The 23,306-nt window shown below is 32.3% G+C and overlaps 2 protein-coding genes across 2 annotated transcripts; both read right to left on the bottom strand.

The window, feature by feature from the left end:
- Positions 1-2,082: 2,082 nt before the first annotated feature.
- Phum_PHUM303880 (ubiquitin-protein ligase EDD1, putative) lies at positions 2,083-16,394 on the bottom strand (the record flags this gene model as incomplete). Its single annotated transcript, XM_002427179.1, has 41 exons — positions 2,083-2,139; positions 2,218-2,373; positions 2,460-2,690; positions 2,785-2,932; positions 3,012-3,218; positions 3,315-3,476; positions 3,537-3,757; positions 3,837-4,002; positions 4,052-4,374; positions 4,454-4,673; positions 5,290-5,563; positions 6,167-6,307; positions 6,390-6,540; positions 6,615-6,838; positions 6,967-7,089; positions 7,610-7,730; positions 7,813-7,977; positions 8,137-8,474; positions 8,624-8,827; positions 8,898-8,960; positions 9,037-9,193; positions 9,278-9,455; positions 9,553-9,557; positions 9,583-10,236; positions 10,318-10,520; positions 10,614-10,853; positions 10,932-11,237; positions 11,314-11,548; positions 11,646-11,819; positions 11,906-12,063; positions 12,157-12,413; positions 12,495-12,710; positions 12,815-13,371; positions 13,451-13,638; positions 13,746-13,900; positions 14,104-14,312; positions 14,400-14,659; positions 14,751-14,843; positions 14,929-14,942; positions 14,988-15,188; positions 16,333-16,394. 41 exons carry the CDS (start codon positions 16,392-16,394, stop codon positions 2,083-2,085), a joined length of 8,217 nt encoding a protein of 2,738 aa, XP_002427224.1.
- Positions 16,395-18,067: 1,673 nt separating this feature from the next.
- Phum_PHUM303870 (Ras GTPase-activating protein, putative) lies at positions 18,068-23,086 on the bottom strand (the record flags this gene model as incomplete). The annotated part of the gene is made up of 15 exons (XM_002427178.1): positions 18,068-18,443; positions 18,536-18,707; positions 18,783-18,928; positions 19,013-19,131; positions 19,238-19,472; positions 19,675-19,925; positions 20,016-20,234; positions 20,328-20,529; positions 20,617-20,765; positions 20,869-21,067; positions 21,148-21,328; positions 21,440-21,600; positions 21,689-21,952; positions 22,063-22,186; positions 23,032-23,086. The coding sequence occupies 15 exons, from the start codon at positions 23,084-23,086 to the stop codon at positions 18,068-18,070; spliced, it is 2,853 nt and encodes a 950-aa protein (XP_002427223.1).
- Positions 23,087-23,306: the final 220 nt, after the last annotated feature.

Below are 23,306 nucleotides of genomic sequence, written 5' to 3'. Positions count from 1 at the left end.
AAATCAATCAATCAATCGATCAAATCAATAAATAAATATTCTATTTTTCCATTCAGTCATTCATTCAATCATTCGCGATTTATGTGTACGACGGGAATCGTATCTACGTCATTCTTATTATTTATTAATTCAAATTTTTAATAATAATTAGAATAAAAATATTATGTAATCATCATTATCATCAATATTATTATTATTATTATTAAATTAATTTTCATATATATATGATGGGAAACGAAAACTTTTTATTTATTTATTTTTTTAAATTCTAAATATTAAATGTAATATTATTATCATCATCATTATTATTTTTATTGTTTAAAAATACAATTTCTCCTCCTCCTCCTCTCTCTCCTCCCATTTTCCCCTCCTCTCTCCTTCCACCTTCCTCTCCCCTCCTATTTTTTAAAATAAAACACACCCACAAATAAATTGTTGTTGCAGTTGATAAAAGTTTATTATTATTATTATTAATAATATTTTCTTACCGAATTGAATTTTCATTTCCTCCTCTTCCCCCTTCCCCTCCCTCCTCTACCCCCCAAAATATTCCATGTTCTCTTATCACCGACTTTTCTTTTAAAAAAAAAAACAATTCACAAACTTAACTTAACACCTACATAATTATGTACATAAAAAAAAACTAATAATAATAATTATATATATATAAATTCATAGAGAGAGAGAGAGAGAGAGATGAAGATAGAGAGAGAGAGAGAGAGAGAGAGAGAGAGAGAGAGAGAGAGAGAGAGAGAGAGAGAAGGAAAAAGCAGACGATACCGGATTTGTTTATGATTTCTCTCTTACTTGCGATAAGTATAGTATGTTTAAAAAAAAAAAGAAACAATATATATATATATATATATATATATATATATATATAATTATAAATATTTTTTTTGCGTTTATTATTATTATTATTATTATTATTTCAATTTTAATTATTTATATTTATATATTCGGATAATAATAATTATGATTTTAAAAAAAAAAGAAAAAAAAAAAAAAAATTTTTTTCCTTACAACATTGTTATTGTTATCATTATTTTTTTTTTTTTTTTAAACAATAATAATAATTATAATCACGAGAAGATGATAAGAAGAAGAATAAGAAGAAGAAGAAGAAGAAGAAAATTTGTTAATCCTGATTCGACGTTTCTTTTTAAAAAAAACACACGCGCACAACACATACCCATTTTGTTATATTTTTATCCTTTTCTCTAACCGCGTCCCGGCTATTATACGTTGATTGTATGTAAATCTTTTCTTTCTCTCTCTCTCTCTCTCTCTCTCTCTCACGCGTTGTTCAAACAACAGAAATTCACATTCGAAATTCTTTCGCGCACTTCTACTCCATATTTATATATATATATATATATATATATATATATATATATATATATATATACTAAAATAAAAAAAAAAGATACAAACAAAACGAAAAAAAAAAAAAAAAATTAATTAATTTTTAAAAAATAATTTTCATTTTTGTCATAATCGTTATCATCATCATCATCATCATCATCATCATCATCACCGTGAACAATCATATAACATTTGGTTGTTGTTGTTGTTGTTTCTCTTTATATATATATATAAGTATGTAGAAACAAAAAAAAAAAAAAAAAAAAAAAAAAAACGAAAAAATTAATTAATTAATTTTAATATCTTCTTTTTCCTATATATATATATATAACCGCATCATCACTTAAAACATTTATTTTTCCTTTTTCTTTCCTTTTTCTTTCCTTTTCCATTCCTTTCTTTCCTTTTCATGATTCGTATATCTGATCGCCATTTTTTTTTTTTTTTCATTATTATCCTCCTCTTCATAATTTTTAATAATCAAAATTTAAAACATAATCATTATCGTCATTATTACACAAACAAACATCCTTTCTTTTTCCACTCTCATCTTCCTCTTCATCATCACGACATCATCATCATCGTCATCATCAACATCATCACCATCATCATCATCATGATCATAATTAAAAAAAAAAAATAAAAAAAAAAAAAAAAAAATTTTTTGTGTTTCAATCCTTTCAACAAGTTATTATTAATTCCAATAAAAATTAAATTTTAAACAAATCCGAATAATTTTGTTTTTATGGCCATAAGAAGCTTGTGACGAAGAACCTGAAAAAGGGAAAAAATTTTTTTACACGGAAACGATTTGAGAAGAAGAAGAAGAAGAAGCGGAAGAAGAAAAATTACCTGTCGACATGAATACAAAGGGATGTAAAGCCGCGATACGCAAGTGTTGGCCGTTGGAAGATGAGAATCATCGGCTGGCCTTATGGTTACCGATGGCATGGGTTGAAATCCGGCTTCGCTCGCAGGCAAAGCAGGGCTTCCGGTCCAAAAATACACCTGAAAACAAATCACAATATCAACATCCTTATTGCCACCTTTAAACAAAAATAATCCGCGATAAAAACAAAAAATGGCCATCGTACAAGATCTTGTCTTTCTATGTGCGACATTTTATCGACGATCGACCAAAGCCAACGTTTAAATTTAACTAATCTCTCGCTCGATTCACCGGATTCATCTTCGAATGATGTGTAACTTATGAGAACGGCAACGTTTATATCGCCGACTCCGTTGAGAAGTAACCGAATGTCTTCGGCTGTCAAACCGTCTAAAGACCCCACCGGAAGCACGTCGAATACTCCGGTTCTGAGTGCCTGCGGAGGGGGAAAAAAAAACCATTCAAATTAATATATATAAAATCCTGAAAACGGGGGGATGGTGGGGGGGGAAACAAAAACTTCACTTCACCTCTAAAGCTTTTTCCTGAGCTTTAACCATTTTATATTTGGCGTATTTCCTTACATAGTCGTATACATTATAAACGTTTACTTGAATGTCTCGTCCTCCGGCAACCAAATCCACCGTTCCACCCCCTTCCTCAGCGCTTAAATCGATGCTGTGAAAATTTTTTAAAACGTTAAAAATTGTAATTTTCGCGACGTCATTTTGGTAACGTCTCATCGCCTAAAACTTACCTAAAACTTAAATCTAATGCGTTAAACATGGTCGGCCCATCTTTAGTTTCCGCGTCGACAACCAACTGTCTCAAGCTTTCGTATATGGTCGGATCGAAAAACGCAAGATCGTGGAATCTAATGGGTCTACCTAATATGTATTTTAATACGTGGCGGCTTAAAAATATCGGGCACAATTCGTTTTGTAATAAGCATAATCCTAATAATCTGTAACGTAATTTGTGGTTTGAGTTGATTAGAAAAAAAAAAAAAAAACAAAAATTCACAACGAATATTTGCCATTATTATTATTATTACACTCACCGTCCTACATTTCTAAAAGCGTTTAGTCTTTGATAAGTTCCTCTACCCTGTCGGGGAGAATGAAATCCACGTTTTCCAGGCGAGTAAAAAAGTGGAGAATTATCTTCTTGTGCTTCCGTCAATTCCGCATCTCCTAAATTATTCGTTAATCCCTTCTTTTCGCTCCTTTCCGCGCCATTAAATGAATCCATATCTAAATTGAATATAAGAAATTACATACACGCGCGCGGTTCGTTAAAAATTTTCATTTTGTAAAGTAAATTAATACCTAAATGACTTGCTGATCCGTTATCATCTCCATAACTTAATATCATTTCAAATGCTTGATCTACTTTTTGCCTGAGTGCGTCTTCACTCGCCAAAAGCATCAAAAGTTGACCGGAAGAAAGTTCTAGCAACATTCCCGTTATTTTACCAGCGTAAGCCGGTCTTAAAGCGCAAACCTAAAATAAAAATGGAAAAAAACGGTTTTTTTTTTCGCAATCAAGTTTTAACCGCGACACAGGTACACGGGGTCATTACCTTTGGATAAAGCCTGTCCCCTAATTGTTTTTGATGGTGAGACAAATGTTCATTTCTATTTGGTTGACTTGCTTCCGAACCCGTCGGTGCCGGTTTGAACGGTCTGGCTTCCATCGACAGCGATCGTCTTGCGCGAGGATCAGGCATCAGTCTTAGGGCTGAGGAACTTCTAGGAGACTAAAGAGAAAAAGGATTCGCCATTTTAAAACAAAAACTCTCTTGCCGCGTTTTCAAAATGATAAAAAAGGATGATAATCATTACCGATCGGGGTATCATGTCCCCGGTTCGCATTCTCTCCAAGACGCTTATTTGCACGGAATCCATGTTCGGAAGTTTCTCGTTCGCAAGCAAAGCTTCAGCTATTGCCGTGTAAAAGCTCCTGGTGACTCCGCTTCCCTCGCCTGGTTCATCTTTGAAAAAGACTTTGACGCGATTCACAGCAAGAGGTGGCGGTGACAGCCTTCTATGATAATTATTGTACTGAGTGTTGAGTTCTTTAAATGTTGAAAGTATTAATTGATTTCTATCTCTTTCCATCTAAAACAAAAGACTCGCGGTTAAAACACCGACCATGGCCAATAAAAGCTTAATCAATTTTTTTTGAACATTTTATTACTTTTGTCAATGTTATATCTCTCTGTTGAGCGTTCCTTAGTTTTTCCATTTCACGTCTAAATTTGGCCTCTTTAACGGAAAATCCGACTAGTTCGGCTACCACCGAACCAGGTTCCAAACCCACGTCTTCCATAAAAACCCGCCCGAATAAATCCAAGGAAAATTTCCAACGTCTAAGTAATAAATTATGAGAAACTCCTTGACCGACGGTTTGTTGAAGCCTTAAAATAAATAAAAAAAAAAAAATTTTAGTTTAAATCACACGAAATAAATATTACATAATAATAATAATAATGATTTACCACCTGTGCACGGACGTCGACGGTGTTGTTTCTACTGTCACTTGCGTGGATATATCATTGATTTCTCCTGAATTTTCAACAGTTCCCCCATTGGTACGTGATGTGTTTGGCACTACCAATACATCAGGTGCTTCAGTAGACAGCTAAAAAAGGATGCAAGCAATTCACAACCTTGCGATAAAAATTACGGGGAAAAAAGTAAATTAGAAAAATACAAACCGTGGTCTGAGTGCTCGGACCAGCTCTCACAATAACACTTTTCATTCCCGATGAATTATTGCTCTGACTACTAGCACTACCGGAGGCCTGTGAAACATTAGGCAAAAGAGGATTCAAATTAAGGTTTTCCAAAGACATGCTGTCGGTCGAACCGTTCATTTCATTTTTCCCATTTCCCGATTTGGAAACGCCGGTTTGCTCTATGGCCATTGCGATAGCGGTGGCGACATTCTTGGATGTAACTATGATCGGAGCTCTGCTCGGAGGAGGAGTCGGAGTTCGAGGAGGAAGGGGAGGCGAGGAGTTGGATGAAAACATCATGGCAGGAGAAGAGGGAGGAGTTGCGGTGCGTTCGGCGTGAGGAGACGTAAGGAACAAATTAAGGAGTGGGGTATTATTTAACGGTGAATTTGGTTTTTTTATTTTCTTTGGCGGAGCATCACTATCGGATTCGTGAAATTCTGAGTCTGCCTTGGGTTGAACATTCGAAGATTGATCTCCTCTGCTCATGACCGGCGGAGTTTCTTTATTATCGGATGATCTAGCTGCGGAATTATCACCGGGAATTTTAGCGACCGAACTTCTCGAAGCTTCATAATCGGAATCCGAATAATCAGAGTAATCCACGTCCATTTTAGTGTTTTCTGAAATCATTTTTTTTTTTTTTAAAAGTTAAGTTAAATTTGAATAAAGTTAAATGCATTAAAAATTATTTTATAAAAACTTATTTCGTAATATTACGTAAAAAAAAAAATTTTTATGTACCACTACCTGATGGCAACTGATGCAATGATAAATCTTGAGGTTCTTCAGCAGCGCTTTCTCCCTCGGGACCTCCCCTTTCATCTTCAATAGCTCGCATTAAATGGCCGTACATTTCCAAAAATGGACCCAGGGGAGTGTTTGCATTGTTCGACAGTTGGGATTTTACATTAGAGGACTGATCTCCAATACTGTTCCTATGTTTATCCGTTTGGTTTTCGTGAGCTGAATTAGTCGAGCCGGAACCAAACAAACCTGACATATTCGACGTCGTATTCCTTTCTTCGACTCCAACACTTAATCCCAAACGAGTCGGTAGGGATTCTAATGGCCGCCATCCAGGTGGGTGAGCTGTAATACAATTATGAGTTGTTTTTATTATTATTATTTCTTTTTTTTTACAAAAACTTACATAAAAAAAGAACACTAACAAGAAGCCGGTATGGTTATGGGTTGCTTGGGAATTCCAAATAAATCCTCTCTTTCAGCATTCGGTTGAAGTAAATGAGGTTGATCGGCTAATGGAAGTGCCTCGGCAAGAGGTGTTTCAAAAGGATCCGGTGGAGGGCAACCTGAAATGTTAGATCAAATACAAATATTAATTTGATTAATTATTTGTGTTATTATTAATTTATATTTGGAAAAATAAGTTACCCAAGCACAAAGTAGAATCCGATCTTTGTAAAAACGAATGTTTTCTCCCTCTTCCGCCTCCAATTGATAATTCATTATCATCTAAAGAATCGGTGGACAAAGCGATGGATCGCGTCAAATCATCGTCATTTTCATCATTTTCATTTTCATCCTAGGGCAAAAAAGTTTACGTTTTAAACAAATTTATTCACTATAGGTATAATTAAAGTAACCTAGATTTTATACCTGGTCAGTGTTCCAGTTATCAACGATGTTATAATTTTTATTGGCCGAAACACAATCCTGACCAACTCCAGATCGCATGTAATAAATAAGAGCATCTAAAACGTAAGCTATATGTTTAAGAGCGGAAACATCCAAAACCGGAAGTGAATCAAGATGTTCCGCATTATGAGCTCTCATCAGGGACAAGCAATAAGAAAGCAATTCGCGTCGAGATGAATGAACGTCTGAAATTTAAAATTTCAGGAAAAATTAGGACAAATTAAAAAAGTAATTGGAAGACAAAAATTAATGTAAACTAAATTATTACTATTGTTTTCTCGATCTCTAGAAGTTCTTGGCTGATCGCTACTACTTCCGGTTCCACCGAATCCAACCATTCTTGTAGCAGTGTTTGCCGATCCACTAGAAGTGACAGGACGATGAGTGTTAGAAGAAGGTTGTCTCGCAGTGTTTCCGGTCGTATTAACAACGTTTCCTTGAGTTGCAGCAGTTCCGTGATTACCTAAAAAAATATTTCCCATGAGAAATGCTTCGAATTTTTCGAATTTCGAATGCTTTCGAAATTTTCGAATAAAAGCAACAACCAAAGGTGTATTTACAAAAAAAAAAAAAAAAAAAAAAAAAAAAAAAAAAGTTAGAATAGCTTAAATTAAGCATAAGCGAATTATTAAAGCCTCTTTTCAAAATAAATATATATATATTTAAAAGGCCTAATATTGTACATCGGTTATGGTGATAGGAAAATTAGTATAACCACTCACCAAGAACCGAAAGCGAAAAAGATGCAGTTGACCCGAGCAAGCCCGAGAGACCAGATGCAGCCCCCGTATTAAAGCCCATACCTGCAGCATGATGTAGGGGGTGCCCTGTAAAATAACAACATTAATCAAAGGATCTAGATAAAAAAAAAAAAAAAAAAATTCCCTAAGGACCACATCAGCCCGTGTTAATGTTTTTTAAGCAAGCAAGGTTACATTATTAATTAAAAAACTCACCTGGATGATTGGGGTCTGAGGAGTGTGTCAAAGCTGCACCGAAGCGTAATTGTGCTTCGGTGGAATCCATGACCATTAATAACCAGTCCCACGTTGGTTTGAGACGGTAATCCACATAAAGCTGAAACAGATAACGTAGAAATTAATAGAAAAATATTTTTTGCTACATAAAAAACCAAAAAATTTTGAGCAATTATTTTTACTTGTAAATCTATAGAGTCTTGGTATGACACATCTAATGTCCGCGGTAAAGATGGTAGGAGTGCATGATAATCTTGCAGCATGGTTAACAAATCCGTAATTTGACGAACGACAATTGCAAAAGCCCTGGCCAAACAACTTGCAGTGGTTGCCATTGTGGCCGGCTCCTAGAAATAAAAATTATTATTATGCACCTTTTTTAATCCTAAAACTTATTTCAGGATTTATGTACCTGTTGAATACCTCTGCGTAATTGTTTTATTTCGTGATCTAATATTGTATAAATGACTACTTTAATAGATTATATATTTGATTAAAAAATTCACCTGAGTGGCTGCGGCCGCAACGGCAGCCGAAGTAGATCTTCTCAAAGATGTAGGATCGATAAAAACCAAAGAATTTCCACCAGTAACTCGAACTCCTGAAGCTCTATTTCCTCCTCTCGTCTCTCTAGTTCTTATTGCCCATTGCATAGTCTGAGGCGCAAGATTGTTCCTAGACCCGTGACCGGCTTGAGAAGACCGTCTTTCCAATTGTTCTTCTGAAAGAGTCAAATCTTCCGTGGCATCGTGCTCATCCGTTTCCCCAGCCTCGCTTTCTTCTTCTTCCTGCTGACTCGAATCGCCAGACTCATCATCTGGATAAAGCAACAATGATGCTATTCCTAAAGAAAGATAACTTTGTGTTTTGATTTCATTTGCTCTCCGCCTAGTCTCGTAAAGAGTGCGCAAAACATTGCTCATAAGAGACATTCGAATAGGAGGAGAGCCTTTTATTTAAACCAATAAATTTTAAAAAAAATCAGTTCCTTACCGGTATCGGACCCCAGTGTGGCACCAGTTTGTTCACTTCTGCTTTGAGCCGATGTTGGATCTTGATTGCTTTGATTATCATCAGAATCACTTTCCGATTCAGCTAACAAGTCTAATTCAGTTGTATCACTTTGATCGTCTCTTTGATCATTATCGTCCACGTGACTATTTCCCACGTCGGCGCTATCCCTTTCCAGTGGCTCACCTAGAAAAAATTACTTTTTTAGATACTTGTTTAGCTTAAATCTGTACAAAAACACGACCAAATTACATACCTCTATCTGCTGGTCGGTCTGCGATATCTTCTTGTTCGCTATTGTCATCGTCGGCAACCATTCCTTAAATCATTTATACTCTCTTTAATATTTTATTACATTCAAATAACTTATTTTGTATAATTAGAAGATAAAATACCTTCATTAGTGTCAACATCATCAATTTCCATTGCATTCGATTGCGATTGAGTAGAAGCTGCTGGAGGAACGTGAATGGAAACAGACGTCACTGAGCCACGACTCGTATTGGTTGAATTAGGAGCCAAAGGTTCCACGGAAAACAATTCTTCGGATCCCTAAAATAAACAAAAATAACAAAAGAATTATCATATTGAAAAAAAAAAAAAAAAACTTTAAACAAAAAGGTTTGTAATACTTACGTTTATAGCTTCTAAAGTTGAGCTAGCAAGAGTAAAAGGTGCAGTAGGTCGAACGACTCCCAAACGAACCGGTGTAATTAAAGAATCGGCAATTTCGCAAACTTCTTCGATTGCAATTTTAATTAAAGCTTGGAAGGCACGACGACATTTTAATAAATGCTGATTATGAGTATTTAATCTGAAAAAAAAAAAAAAAAAAAAAAAAAAATTTATTAATAATAATTATCGATTTAAAACCTCGACAAAAATCATTTATTAAAAAAAAATATATATACATACCCTCTTTTTTTTGAAGAATTCGGAACCATTTCAATTGAAAATATAACGAATATACGAGCAACGGAACGAATAAAACGCCTTGAAACCACCTTAGCTTCAGCCTGTCTTCCAGGTTCTGTATTATTTTGAAGCTCGCGAATGAGAGTAGTTAGTAAGGCATCCAACATTTCAGTGCTGCACTTAACAAGTAGACAATGAGTAAATTTATCCAGTAAAGCGCTTCCACTTTGAGCTTGAAGATAGGCGTCTTCCTCGAAATGCGCTCCTTTTTCAACTTCCCTCATACCGGACATTAGCATTGCTCGAACCGCGTTCCAATCGTTTAAAAGTCTTTCCAGCGCGCGTCTGCTAAATCTTGGAGGTTCTAAATCGTGATCGGGCATATCTTGCTCCATGTCAGACGACGGAGTTTTTCTCGAATTGTTTGACGTGCTTCTAGGTCTAGAAGTTCGATATTGACGTTGTTCAACACTTTGCCTTCCTACTGTTTGAACCAAAAACAATAATATGTTTTCTCCCCTGGTGTTTGGATAGGAAACCAAATCAGTAGTTAAAACAAGATGGCACAAAAGTTGAAATCGGGGAACTTGTTGACCCATGATTAGAGCTTTGCATTTGCATTTTTCCCAACAATCACAGTAAGCAGTAGGAGAAGTTTTTTTAAGTTTGCAATCATGACCCTAAAAATAATTGTTATAAACTCAAATTTTCCAATTGAAAAAAAATTTAATCCTACAATATTTCGATGAAATTATACTAACTTTATGACAAACTCTTGCACACTCGGTGCAACAGCACAATGATTCTGTAAGACCGCAAGTCCTACATTCAAAAATATCTTGATTAATGTGTTCGGCACCGGTCCATGTAAAGGAACAAGTGTCATTGCAACAGAGAACATGAAGCGGATTATGATCCGGATTAGATCCCCGAGGATAAATCATAGAATTCATTGAATTTTTCACTGCAAAATAAAAATTAATGATAAAAACACGCGAAACAATACTCGAATAAATCGGTCGCTTTCTTAAATGCTCATTTATTTCATTTGAATTACCTTCTCCTTCAGCTTGCTTTCCAGCAACCATTTGAATGGTGTCTAGAATGATGGATGCTGCCGGATAAGCACGATATGATACACCGAGCATGAACGGAGTCTGACCTTGGGAATCCTTGGCTGATAGAAGTTCCAACATGTGGGGCTCTAATGCAGGACTTTCACATAACAACTTAAGAGCCGTCAAAGCATTGTTTTTCCTTTCTGTCGGATATAACATATATTTATTTGTGTTCGAGCCTAAAAGACCCAAAACGGTTGACTTATTAAAAAGCATTAAAATTTTAATTCGTAAATTTTACGTGTTTGAAAACTCACTCGTATTTGGTTTTTGATTTGAAGCTAAATCGATGTAACTGTCATCTTCTCCCCCTGGATTTACAGTATCAGGCGGCCATGTAAGAGTTGGAATAGGTTCATCTGAGGCTAACGGAGGAGTTTCTCCTTCACTGGGAGGATCTCCTGGAGCACGCGAAGGATGTATCGCTCCACTTCCAGATCCCGATCGTACTGCTGCCGTTGCTCTTCTCATCATTTCTCGAAGATTAACGGAACGAGAACCGAGAGCACTTGAAATGACGTTGATAGATTCGAGACCTCCAGACGGAGGATTGCCAAAGGTTTCTGTGAGAAAAAAAAAGCGAATAATTGATATATTTTTATTTTTTATGTTAACGTTACCCATCGGAAATAAGCATACCTTGTTCTTCTTTATTGCTCGTCGGTACGCACATGGTCACGCAAGCGTGAAATATATTTCTATTTCCATCGCACCGCTCAGCCAGAATACTTGATAAAGTCGAATTAATACCAGAAATTCCGGCTTTGGCTTCATTTTCAATTTGATTAAGCACTGATTTAATTCCATCTAAATCACATCTTAAAATCTTAGACATGAGAATTTGATTTTCCACAGCCATAACAATAACAGCTACCTAAAAAAAAAAAAAAAATTTGACATGTGAAAAAAATGAATTTTAAATAACTCATGCACAAATAAAAAAGATAAAAGTAAAACAAACTTGGACAAACCTGATTTTTCAAATTTTTATTTGGAACAGAAGAAAGTGCGTGAGTTCCTGCTCCGATACAACGTATCGGTGGCAAATCTAACCATTGGGGATCTCTAATCGAATTCAAACAGTCTTTAGCCATAGGAAATATGGTCGAATTTCCATCTCGAACAATAAGCACGTTTTCGCTACTCTGAAATTACAAGATAAAAAATCAATTTAAAATATTAAAAAAATTTTTTTTTTTTTTTTTTTTTTTCAAAATTCTAATCCGCTCACTTCTCCAGTACTGGTAATGCTTATATTCCTAGGCTCTAAACCAAGAAAAGATGATGTGCAATCCATTGGAAAAGGACTATCTTGTTCGGCTCTACCACTGGATAAATTATAAATAACGTAACTCAGTTTTCGGCCATTTTTTACAATAGCATGAATTCCTGCAAATTAAAAAAATAAAAAAAAAAAATATTTGATTTATTTACAAAAATAAAAACTTGCCTTTACCAGTAAAACTAAATGAATCGTCTTACCTTGATCGTCAACCGTTAATGTAAGTATTTGACCAGCACTATCGGAAATATTTACTTTTTTCGGAACTCTTTGAAAGCAGTCAGGGGATCTAGATGTGGAATTAGATTTAAGAACTTGCAAATCATCAGTTCTCATTAATCTGCATTCTTGTAAAAGACTAGTAGAATCGTCAGTTTCTTTAGATTCTTTTCCAGAACTATTATCTTTCACCGTAGGGAATTTCACAGCAGCATACGCTCCATCAACTTTTAAAACTCTCCCTACGTAATAATTCCATTTTAAATTATAAGCTTTTTACAATGACTATACTATTTAAATGTGATTACTATTAAATTACAAACCGACTGGAACGCTTTTCACATCTTCCACAAAAATGACATCTTTCAAGGGCCACTCTTCTTCGTCTTTTTTGTCATGATCTTCACTTTTCGTAGCAGGGCGTTTCGCTCGCTTATGAGATGTCGATCCAGTATCGGAACAAGTACTTGAAGCCGGCGAAGGAGGAGGAGGCATGTCCAATCGATCTGCCGTTTCTTTATGGCTAGTTGTTTTGCTTGGAAGACAGGAAAGCGTCGTAGCAATTCCTAATTTTTAATATTATAAAGTAAATTTAAAATTTATAAAATTCTTAAAACAAAAAGAGTAAAGTTAAAGAACTCACCGATTTGGCTCAATGAGCTTTTTTGAGTTTCGCTCACGTAAGGAACCAATTTAAATCGACAAACGTCGGTCAAGTTCCAAGCAGAGTTTTGTAATTGACCAGCTTTAGGAACTCCGTAAGACACAGTAAATCCTAAAGCTCCAGGCTGGCACATTGGAGAATTTTTCATACAAACTTGACTTCCGACGAGAATATCCTGAGTGTTTGCCGACGGTCTGTGTTTACGACTTTTAGCTCTGAATTTTTCCCATAATTTACGACGTTGAGAAAATGGCATGACACCCCACCAGTACAGAGCTCCACCTTCTAACTTAACAAGAGTGTAAAGAGTACATGTATGGAGTGATATAATTTTTTCCATGTTAAACTCAGAAAACGCCTGACAAGGATGTTCCAACTTGGCTGCTACGGGAGTCAACATTTCGTCGACCCAAGTACAAACTTTATTATTTTCCGTTACAGCCGAAGCTCTGATTGTAGTGGCGGATATCATTGTTATTTTTTCATACATTAAACCAAGCTGAATCGCTTTTGGGTGTCGAACATTCGGATTCTAAAAAAAAAAACAAACCAAAATTAAAATAAATCATAACTTAAATTTTTGTTTAAAGAGTAATTTTTAGAATTCTCACATCAGGGTGTCTATACGGTTCAGGATCACTCCATTTCCATTGATATAATTGACCAGTGCTTGAGACAGCTATAAGTTCACTGTGAAGAGCTGCTATCATAGTAAACTTTACATTATTGTCAGGCCAATATTCTAATTCATCAGATGTCCAAAGAGGGCTTTGTTGGGCAAATTCCTTTTTTTTAGAATCTTAAAATAAAATAAAAAAAAAAAAAAAAAGAAGTTAGTATTATTTATTTTGCAAATTAAGATTTTTCTTTAGAAACATTTACTTAAATAATTATAAAAATTTATACCTGGATCTTTATCCCAAGAAGAATCTCTTAAAGCACTTTCTAACCACCTCCTGGGACCTAAATATTGCCTTTCTCTCCAAGAAGGAAAATTATCTCGGTTAGAATGTCGCCGTGATGAATCTTCAGGATCTCTATCTGAAGCTGAGGTCTGACGTCTAGACGAAGGTCCACCTCTGCTAAAAAAAAAGGCATAAGATAAACACAATTGTATGAAGTAAGTACAAAATTTAACAAGGTCGTAAATCAATAAATTATTGCATTTAAAATCAACAACTAATGAATGCTATTAATTCGTCCCAAAAGTTTTCGTTAAAAATACGATTTGAATAGTTAAATCGAAATTTTTATAAATAATCACCGTCTAATTGTTGAATAACCAAAAGTATCCTCTGAAAACATTGAATCAGCGTCAATAATAACCGAATGTTGATCATGGAATCCACCATCTAACAAAGATATTAAATCTTCTGGAACATAAGAATCCGGAGCTTCTTCTGTATCATCACCTTCTTCCTCATCTCGCGATAAAAGGTTGTTAACAGCCAAATTTACGTCTAAATTGGTTCTCTGAAAAACCAAAATTAAAAATGAAATCTTGTTAATTTTTAAACGATCGTTAAATAAAAATAATAACCCTAAAATTATTATAATTACTTGTAGTTCTCTAATAATTAAATTACGAGTTTTTCCTTGAAGTACAACTTGAGCTTGAGTCACTAATTCTTCAGGAACGTAAGTCGCCGGAACTACGGGTCTTGTGGCCATAATAGAACTTGCAGATGTTGAACGAGATCCTGAACCTCTAATGGCAGCCGAACGAACCATCCTCGTTGTTCGACTGCGATTGAGCTGTCTACCACTTCCGCCATTACTTACATTGGACCTTAAAAATAAATCACACAGCAATAAATTTTCTAATTAAATTTAAATTGTTTTAACTTGATTAGCATGGTTAATTAAAAATCTCATAGTAAAATTAGAATTTTAAAAGTAAATAAATTTAACTTTGAATCCGCATTAACACATAACCTTTTGACATTATTACCTCATTTATGAAAATTATATGGATTTTTTTACTCTTCTCATAGACTTTATTAACTTAAGTAGGCTGTTATTTTCTTACAAATGAGTGGTGCAATGTAATTTTTTTTTAAAAAAATTTATATTGTAACAAAACAATGACACTGTGATTTATTACTAAATTCAAATTTAAAACGATAAAAAACTTAACTTATTACTTACTTTTTATTAGGATCTTTTTTTGTCAAATCTAATCTATCCGTTATAACAGAAAAATTAACTCTACAAATATGGCCATCTTCGAGTAAAAGAGCTAAATGTGTTGGACCAACAACGATAGTTTTTACAGGGACTCTGAGGCTACCTAGCACCGATGGAACTGTAGACCCAAACCTGTTAATTTTGTCTGAAACTTGCTTGAGCCTAAAATCAAATAAAAAAGTTATTTAAGTAAATATGCATTGCGATAAGATTTTAAAAAAAACTTTTATTTTATTCTCCTTATAAAAACGGAAAGATTTATTTATTAATACTAAATAAGTTTGAATCGATTAATACAATCGTAATTAATAACAATTTAATTATGTAATTATAATAAAAAATAATTTAAATTTCCTAATATGAAAATCAAGCTTGGTATTAAATAATACTAAAGCTGAAAACAAAAAATATCGTTTTGGATTGAATACTTAGACAGGTGCATGCATAATACAAATCGAATTTGGAAATTAAAAAAAAAAAAACATTTTAAATTATTTAAAAAATGAATTTGTAAAATTATGGTAATAAAATTTACAAGCTCACAAAGAATTTCATGACATTTTTATATAAATTACAAAAATTAAAAAAATAAAATATGTAAAAAATATAAATTGAAGAATTGAAATCAAGACCACAACCATTAACTCATGATAAAAAAAAAAGCTTTTGTTTGGTATTGTGGTAAGTGTCTGTATTAAAAATTATTTTATAAAATGTGAATTTAATGAAATAATAATTAAAAACAAAATTAATTGCAATACATATGGGATGTGTACGTAAATATTGATTGAATACACTGAGTGAATTATTGTAACGAATAATTGCATATGCGCTGATGCAAAAATTATCTGCATTCTAATTAAAAATTAAAGTCATTTTTAAAAGGAAAATATATGAGTAAAAAATTGAAATTGTAATTTTTTAGCATGGAAAATGATTTTAAGAATGATGAAACGGTTTAAATTTTAAAAAATTTCACGATATTATTACATAAATAGGGTAGAAAAATAGGTACAAGATTGTCGAAAACAAAATGGTGGCCGGGCTTGGTCTTAAAGGAATCATAATATGGGCATCGACCTTGATTAAAACCTTAAGAATATTAAAAAAAAAAAAAAAATATGAAAATGAAATCAAATTAATTAAAAATAATTAATCCGGTATTACAAAATTAATGATTTTCAAATGAAAATAATTTGTTTTGTCGTAATTTGATATGAATATGTCAGAAACAGAAGCCACACCAATTGTATTCACAAATGGTCGTCATATATAATTAATAAGAGATAATAAAACCTTTTCGTACCTTTCATTTAACTGATCTTCCGTACCCGGTATTGGGTGAACTACAAAATGTAACGATGTCATAACTAATTCGCATTAAATAAAGCTTTACATGTTTGAAATATACATGAATCACGAACAATTTAATAGGAAACATGAATCGACGCCATGTTTGACCAAATTATTTCCGATTCTTCGACTTCCTTTCAATTCACTCCATTGTTCGTAATACCTCGTTTTCCATTTCCGCCAAATTTAAATTTTAAAATAAAAAACTTTATTTATAAATAACAAAAAAAAAAAAAAACAATTTTTCAAATCGATAAATTATCTCTCACTTAAACAAATAATTTAATTTTTATAAAAGAATTCGGTGATAAAAAAAAAAAAAAAAGTGAGGAGAGTTTGGCATTTAATTTAATGGAAAAACTTGATTGACCCCCCACATTTTTATCTCTCTTACTATAGTTTGTTGACTTCTTTTTTAATGCCAAAAACAAATTAAAATGGCACTAATAATACATTGTTTAATTTAATAACAATTAAATTTCTCTATAATTTGAATATATATATAAAAGAAAAGGTTTAAAATGAAACCTTTAAAAGGTTAATAAAATTATTTTAAAAATCAATCAATCAATCAATCAATCAATCCCTCATTATTTATTAAATTTCATTTAGTCCCAATTAAACTTTTTTTAAAAAAAAAAAAAAAAAGAAAAAATTTCAAAATTAAACAATATTTATATTAATTTGTAATTTAATTTCAATTACAACAATTTAAATAATTTATTAAATGTAAGTTTTACAATGTTGTACAATGTATTTATTTATAAAATAAACAAAAAAAAATTTTGTTAAATTAATTAATTAATTGAATTTTCTTTAATTTATTTAAACGGTTTAATGAAAATTTAATTTTTAACGTTTTGGTGGGAAGCACTTTTTTTACCTTGTTTTGTATTAAAAATATTTCAGGCACTTAAATATCGGACGAATATTAATTTTATTAAAAAAAAAAAAAAAAAAAATTAATAATTTTTAACAAACTGAGCAAACAACAATTTAAGATTTTTTTTTTTTTGTAATCCAAATCAGGCCCACGATTATACATAATAAAATAATTATTGAATTATCCTTATTATCATTATTATTTTTTTAAATTATTAAAAATAATTAATTATTAAAATTATTACAAAAAAAAAAAAATTTACATATTTACATTCACACAATAATATGAAATAAATTTTTTTTTGTTAAAAAAGACATTTATTATTATTATTATTATTATTAACTAATTTATATTTATAAATTAGCAGAAAAAAATAAAATAAAAGTTTTTATACTGAGAGATCAACCACATTAAGACAGTCAAAAAAAATAAATTAAAAAAAAAAAAAAAAATGTTTAAAATATACACAAATTGTTTTTTTTTTTTTTTTGAGAATTCACTTTTTTATTATATTTTTTTTTGAATAAAAGTTTCCGAGTGTGCGGGTGTGCGCGTGAAACTTTTAAAAGTTCTTTTTAATTAATAAAAAATATACATTTTTATTATACAATCGTCAATAATTACAATAAAATCCTAACCGTAAATTGTAAAATTCGAATGATTCGAAGAGAGAGAGAAAGAGAGAGAGAAAGAGAGAGAGATAATTTTCCCTCCTCTCTCTCACACTCTCTCTTTATATTATTTCTCTGATGGGAATAATCGAGAGATTATATTTAGAAAATAATCATCTTAGAAAAGAGGGAAATCAAGAGGTGCAAACTCTTTCGGGGAACGAAGGTTTTTTTCCCTGATGAACAATGTCTTTTTTTTCGTAGAGTCTTTTACCCGAAGAAGACGAATCTTCGACCGTTGATCCGGTCGTAAGCTGGACGTTTGTTGATGTATCACATTGACCACAGGCAGGAGAATAATCGTATTTGAGAATGGTGTACACGTTGCTTTCTCCATCGGCCCCCGGTCTCGCGCTACGGAAAGACGTGCAACTACGAGTCGGCATCATGGCCGGCATCGAAGACGTGCTACCAATTTTCCAGGAATCGTAATTTCGTAGCGTGACGGTGGGATCGAATGGAGATCTCGTCGCCAAGAGTAAATAATTATTGTCACCGATGGGAGCTTGCCTGCGTGCAGAAAAAAAATGAAAAAAGGAAAATTAAATCCCATTCGGTAAAATGAAAAATTAAGTGTTTGTGACGTGTCACCCCCCACTCACTTGCTCCCGTATTTGGTTTCCCGAGCCAACTGCCTCTGATAAATCCTATGCTCTTGCTCGAGATTTAACGATATGTTTTTCAATTCGTTTAACGTGTGCAAATAAGAATTGACGTCTTCGACTTTAAACTGCGTCGCAGCATTCGAATCGTGATTATAATAATAACATCCACCTTTGTAAAAAATCATCATTATTATTATTAAAACAACAAAGTTTACATAACTTATGTCGCACCGTAACGACGTACTTATCAAAGTTTCCAAACGTTTTATCTGAGATATGATAATCGAATGAATCCTTTGCAATTCTCGATCGGGATCCAAAGTCATTTCCAGTCTTTCCCGCCTCGTAACTTCTTGACAACCCTGAGCTGATTCTTGAAATTTATTACAACTGAAAGTGAACAAATAAAAAATATTATCACGCGTATTAATTAATTAATTAATCAATCTCCGCTAGATTTTTTTGAATACCCACCATAACCACTTTCCATTGATAAAAGCGGATGGATGAAATCTTTCCAGTCTGTTGGTGTTTGTTTGACAAATTTTCGTCAATATGTCGATCCATTCTTTTTCTTCCACGCAATTATTCGCCTGAAAAAAAAAAAAAAAATATATATATATATATATATATATATATTTCGTAAATAAATCCCCTCCTCCCCCCCCGAGTGATAAAAAATAATCGAATACCTCATACCTGAACGTATAACATTCGCCTTTCCGATTGTATTATTTGAAACATGTTTTTCATTTTAAAACTATCTTCGTTTAATCGTTCCACGGCTAAAATCTGACTCAAAGGAATACAGCAAAGGGGTTCCTTTCCTTTGGCTTTCGAATAACTCAAATCCTGAGTCGTCAATCTGAAATAACGTTGTTTGAAATTTTTCCTACCAAACCTTTTTCGTCCTTGCGCACGTTTGACCATGATTCTATTTAAATTTAAAAAAGCAATAAAAACATTAAATAACAATATAGGTTTTTAGGTACGAATGCCTTAACGAATAAATTTACCTTTTCCTAATTTAGTTGGCATTAAAAAAAAAAACAAAAAAAATTTAAAATATTTACAAATTCTTAACAAAAAAAAAAAAAAAAAAAAATTCAGGTTCGGATATAAATATGTATATTTACCCTTCCTTAAGTACAACGGGAGCAAAAGTGGTACAAGATTGCCCGTTCGGCCTCGAAGACGCCGATATTATTTCCAAAAACTGTCGAACGGCTTCTATATGAGGAGGATTTTGAAAAGATTCCAACAATCGGCTCATGTACTTTTCCTTGTGTTGTTCTAAACCGGAAGTTTTGTATTTACAGGAAACCAAATTTCCCAGGGATTGCATTGTTTTTGATATTAATGTAAGTGTTCGATTCGTTTGTTGATCCTACAACAAGTATTTTTTTTTTTATTTATACAATATAAATAAATGCAAATACGCAAAATAATAATAATAATAATAAATACAGTCACTTACTATGGGAGAAGATGTTAAATCGAATAATTTAGGTCCTAATATGGCGGGAGCGAAAAATCTAAGGAAAATGAAACCGGATATGACGGAATATCGAACTTCGTTATTGTTCGGAAACCTTTCGATGGCCAATTCTTTTAAAACTTGAAATAATTCGCACATTAAAGTCGGGCAAGACAATGAAGAACTCGTTATAGACTTGAATACTTTTTCAACGTATTCCTAAATCGACACAATCATTGTGTAATAACACATTTTCTTCTTCTTCTCGTACGAAAAAAAAAAAAAAAACAAAAAAGGCGAGTATCGACTTACTTTAAGATTAGCTAAATTCGTTTCTATTTGACCCGTGTCTTTCACCCTCGTCGGATCTATTTCGCAATTTTTCTTCTCCGATAAAATGACTTCCAGAGATGGTTTTAAAGTACTTCTTAAATAATGAGATCCTGCCAAACGCATAACTTCATCCATCATTTTACTTACGAGAGTATTTCCACGAAAAATCGTATTTGCATCGCTGTAAATAATAATAATAATAATAACATAAGAAATTGCGAATGTGATTAGGGGGGAAAACAAAAAAAATGGTGGCAGCAATACTCACGTTACTTTTGAAATTTCCCATTTGGCTAAAGCTTTTATTATTGAGACAATTTGACCGTGATGAGTCATAATACGTACTAAAGGTTGAGCAGCTTCCATTTTACTTGTTACTATTTCACCGAGTATATACGCAGCACTAGACGTGACAGGCTTTAAACACAAAATATTTTACATCGCATTAAAAAAAAATCATTTTGAAAAATTTCCTTTTGTTTGAACGAATGAAAATAATTTTTCATCATTCATTCACTACCTTCATGTTGCTGCTTTCCAACAAAATTTTTCTCAGCGGCTCGTAAAATTGACTAGGAAAAACATGATCGGCTTCATAATTCATTTTTAACCTAATTGAACCGAGTTCGTTTAAATTATTTGTACTTTTAAGAGTCGAATTAACCGATTGAGATTTGGAAGAACTTCTACTTTTATTTGATCTTGGTTGTAAATAGTACCTTTAAAAAAAAGAAAAATTTTATTTACAAAAAATAATAATAACGATTTGATTTTTTTGTTTTTAAAAAAAAAATCCTACCAAGCGTTGTTTACTCCATATTGTTGTATAACGTGAACGCGCACTGGGATTCGAACCTCTCCGAGGAAAAGATTGTCACTCATTCCGGGAGAATCGTGCCACAAAGTGACCAAAACTTCGCTAAATTCCACATCTCTTTCCGTGTTGTGAACCTGATATGTGTCCCTGTCGTGATTTTGACCTTGTTTTCCATTAACGTTTGGCAACTATAAATAAAATTTCATGAAAATTTAATTCATGATTAAAAAATTCATTCAAATTTTAAATAAGTTTTTAAATAATCAATTTTTACACACTTCGAATGTAAAGGTTTCATCAAATTTAGGTGAATTTGTTTTCTTTTTGACTTTGGTCCTTTTCAAATCTTGTTTTCCATTTGAATACACCATGGTAACGGTAGCAAAAGGATCGCAAGAGCCCCCCTTCAAAGTTAAATCGCTGCATTCTAGTAACCTGCAAATAGAAAATTTTTTAATAAACGATAATATTCATTTTAGCTTGATGAAAAATTTTTTTTGGTGATTTTATTTTTCCCACCAACCTAACAACCACTTTATCATCTCCATTGGCATCCAAACTACTTTCAAGTTTTACTCCGACTTGACATTTCCCTTGCACTTCGCTATCACAATCGACATTTTTTAACTGAAACCAATGATCCTTATTGTTGTAAGACGTTAAATCTTCCCTCTTTATTGCTACTTTCCCGATAACTTTTTCATTTTTGTCCCTATCATAAACATAAACTGATAAATAACGAAACCTCCTTGGAATTTCAAATTGAAATTCTTCACCGAAAAATGGACTGAAATTAAAAACAAAAAAATTAAAACATTTAGTAAATGTGAAAAACCAAACCAAAAACACATAATAATAATAATGATAATATTTAATATTAAAAAAAAAAAAATTTACTTTAATGTTCTTTCCACCGTTGTAGTTCTAAATATTTCTTCTTGGTCTAATGTCAATGCACAAAAAACATCTCTGTATCCTCCTGGTCCTCCCTGATGTCTACTCGGAAGATTTTTCGCTTCACCTTTTTATAATGATAATAATAATAATAATAATAATAAAAATTCTATTCAAAACGATACAAACTCGTTTATTTTGACAACTGGAAAATTTCAATCGTCACATAAAAAATATTTAGGTAAAAAAAAAAAAAAAAAAATAAATGAGAAAGAATGTTAAATTCTAATATTGCATAATAATTAAAAAATTGTCCGTTTGTGACAAAAACAATGTCACATAACCAACCATTGTTACAAAATATCAAAAAGAAAGACATTCTGCCATTAAAAAATTATAAAAATATATCTTTTACAGTTTTAAAAATAAATATAATTTCAATACTAAAAGATACTTGAAAATTTGATATGATTTTAATCAAATAATTTTATTAACAAATTGTAAATAATGATGTTTGATAAAAATAATAATAATAATAATAGATAATTTAAAATAAAACGATTAAAGAGGGGGGGAGGGAGGGGGAAGTTTACACACAAGCCTCGCTTTCGAAATTCCTTTTACGATGCCTTAAATTGAAAAATCAGAACAAATGATGGCGGTGTTTAAAAATCATGATTGATTAATACAAATATTTAACAGTTTTTTTATAAAGTCAACAAAGTTAACGTAATTACAATTTCGCCAACACCTGTTCATTGATCATAATAATAATACTAATAATAATAATAATAATAATACAATTCGTTCTAATGTTTAGGGTGTGAGGTTTTCATTTTCATAATTAACAAATATTTTCCGTCGCAATTAACCATTTTAATAATAATTACGATTCGCGACGGAATTCGTCACCCCCTTTAAAATAAACATTAATAATAATAATAATAATAATGTTCAATGAATATAACTCACCTATTTTTATTTTCAATCTTTCCTCTACACGAACCTCACGTTTTTGGTCCGCCATTTTGTATTCCTTTCTTTTTTCATGAATGAAAAAAACACCTAGCGGTGATTTTTTAAAACTTCCATTTTTATTTCAAAATTCTAACAATCGTTCGTATAATGTAACCAACGCTCTCAATTAAGAATAGACCGTCTTACTTCTCAACATCAACTTCCTGCTTTTTTTTTTTTTTTCTCTTTCAAAACGACATTCCAAAACCGTTTACATCCTCCTCTCTTTT

Source organism: Pediculus humanus, genomic scaffold (assembly GCF_000006295.1).
Source record: "Pediculus humanus corporis 1103172107692 genomic scaffold, whole genome shotgun sequence".
Classification (NCBI taxonomy): Eukaryota; Metazoa; Arthropoda; class Insecta; order Psocodea; family Pediculidae; genus Pediculus; species Pediculus humanus.
Note: the sequence above shows the minus strand (reverse complement) of the source record. Positions and strands in the feature narration are given on the sequence as shown.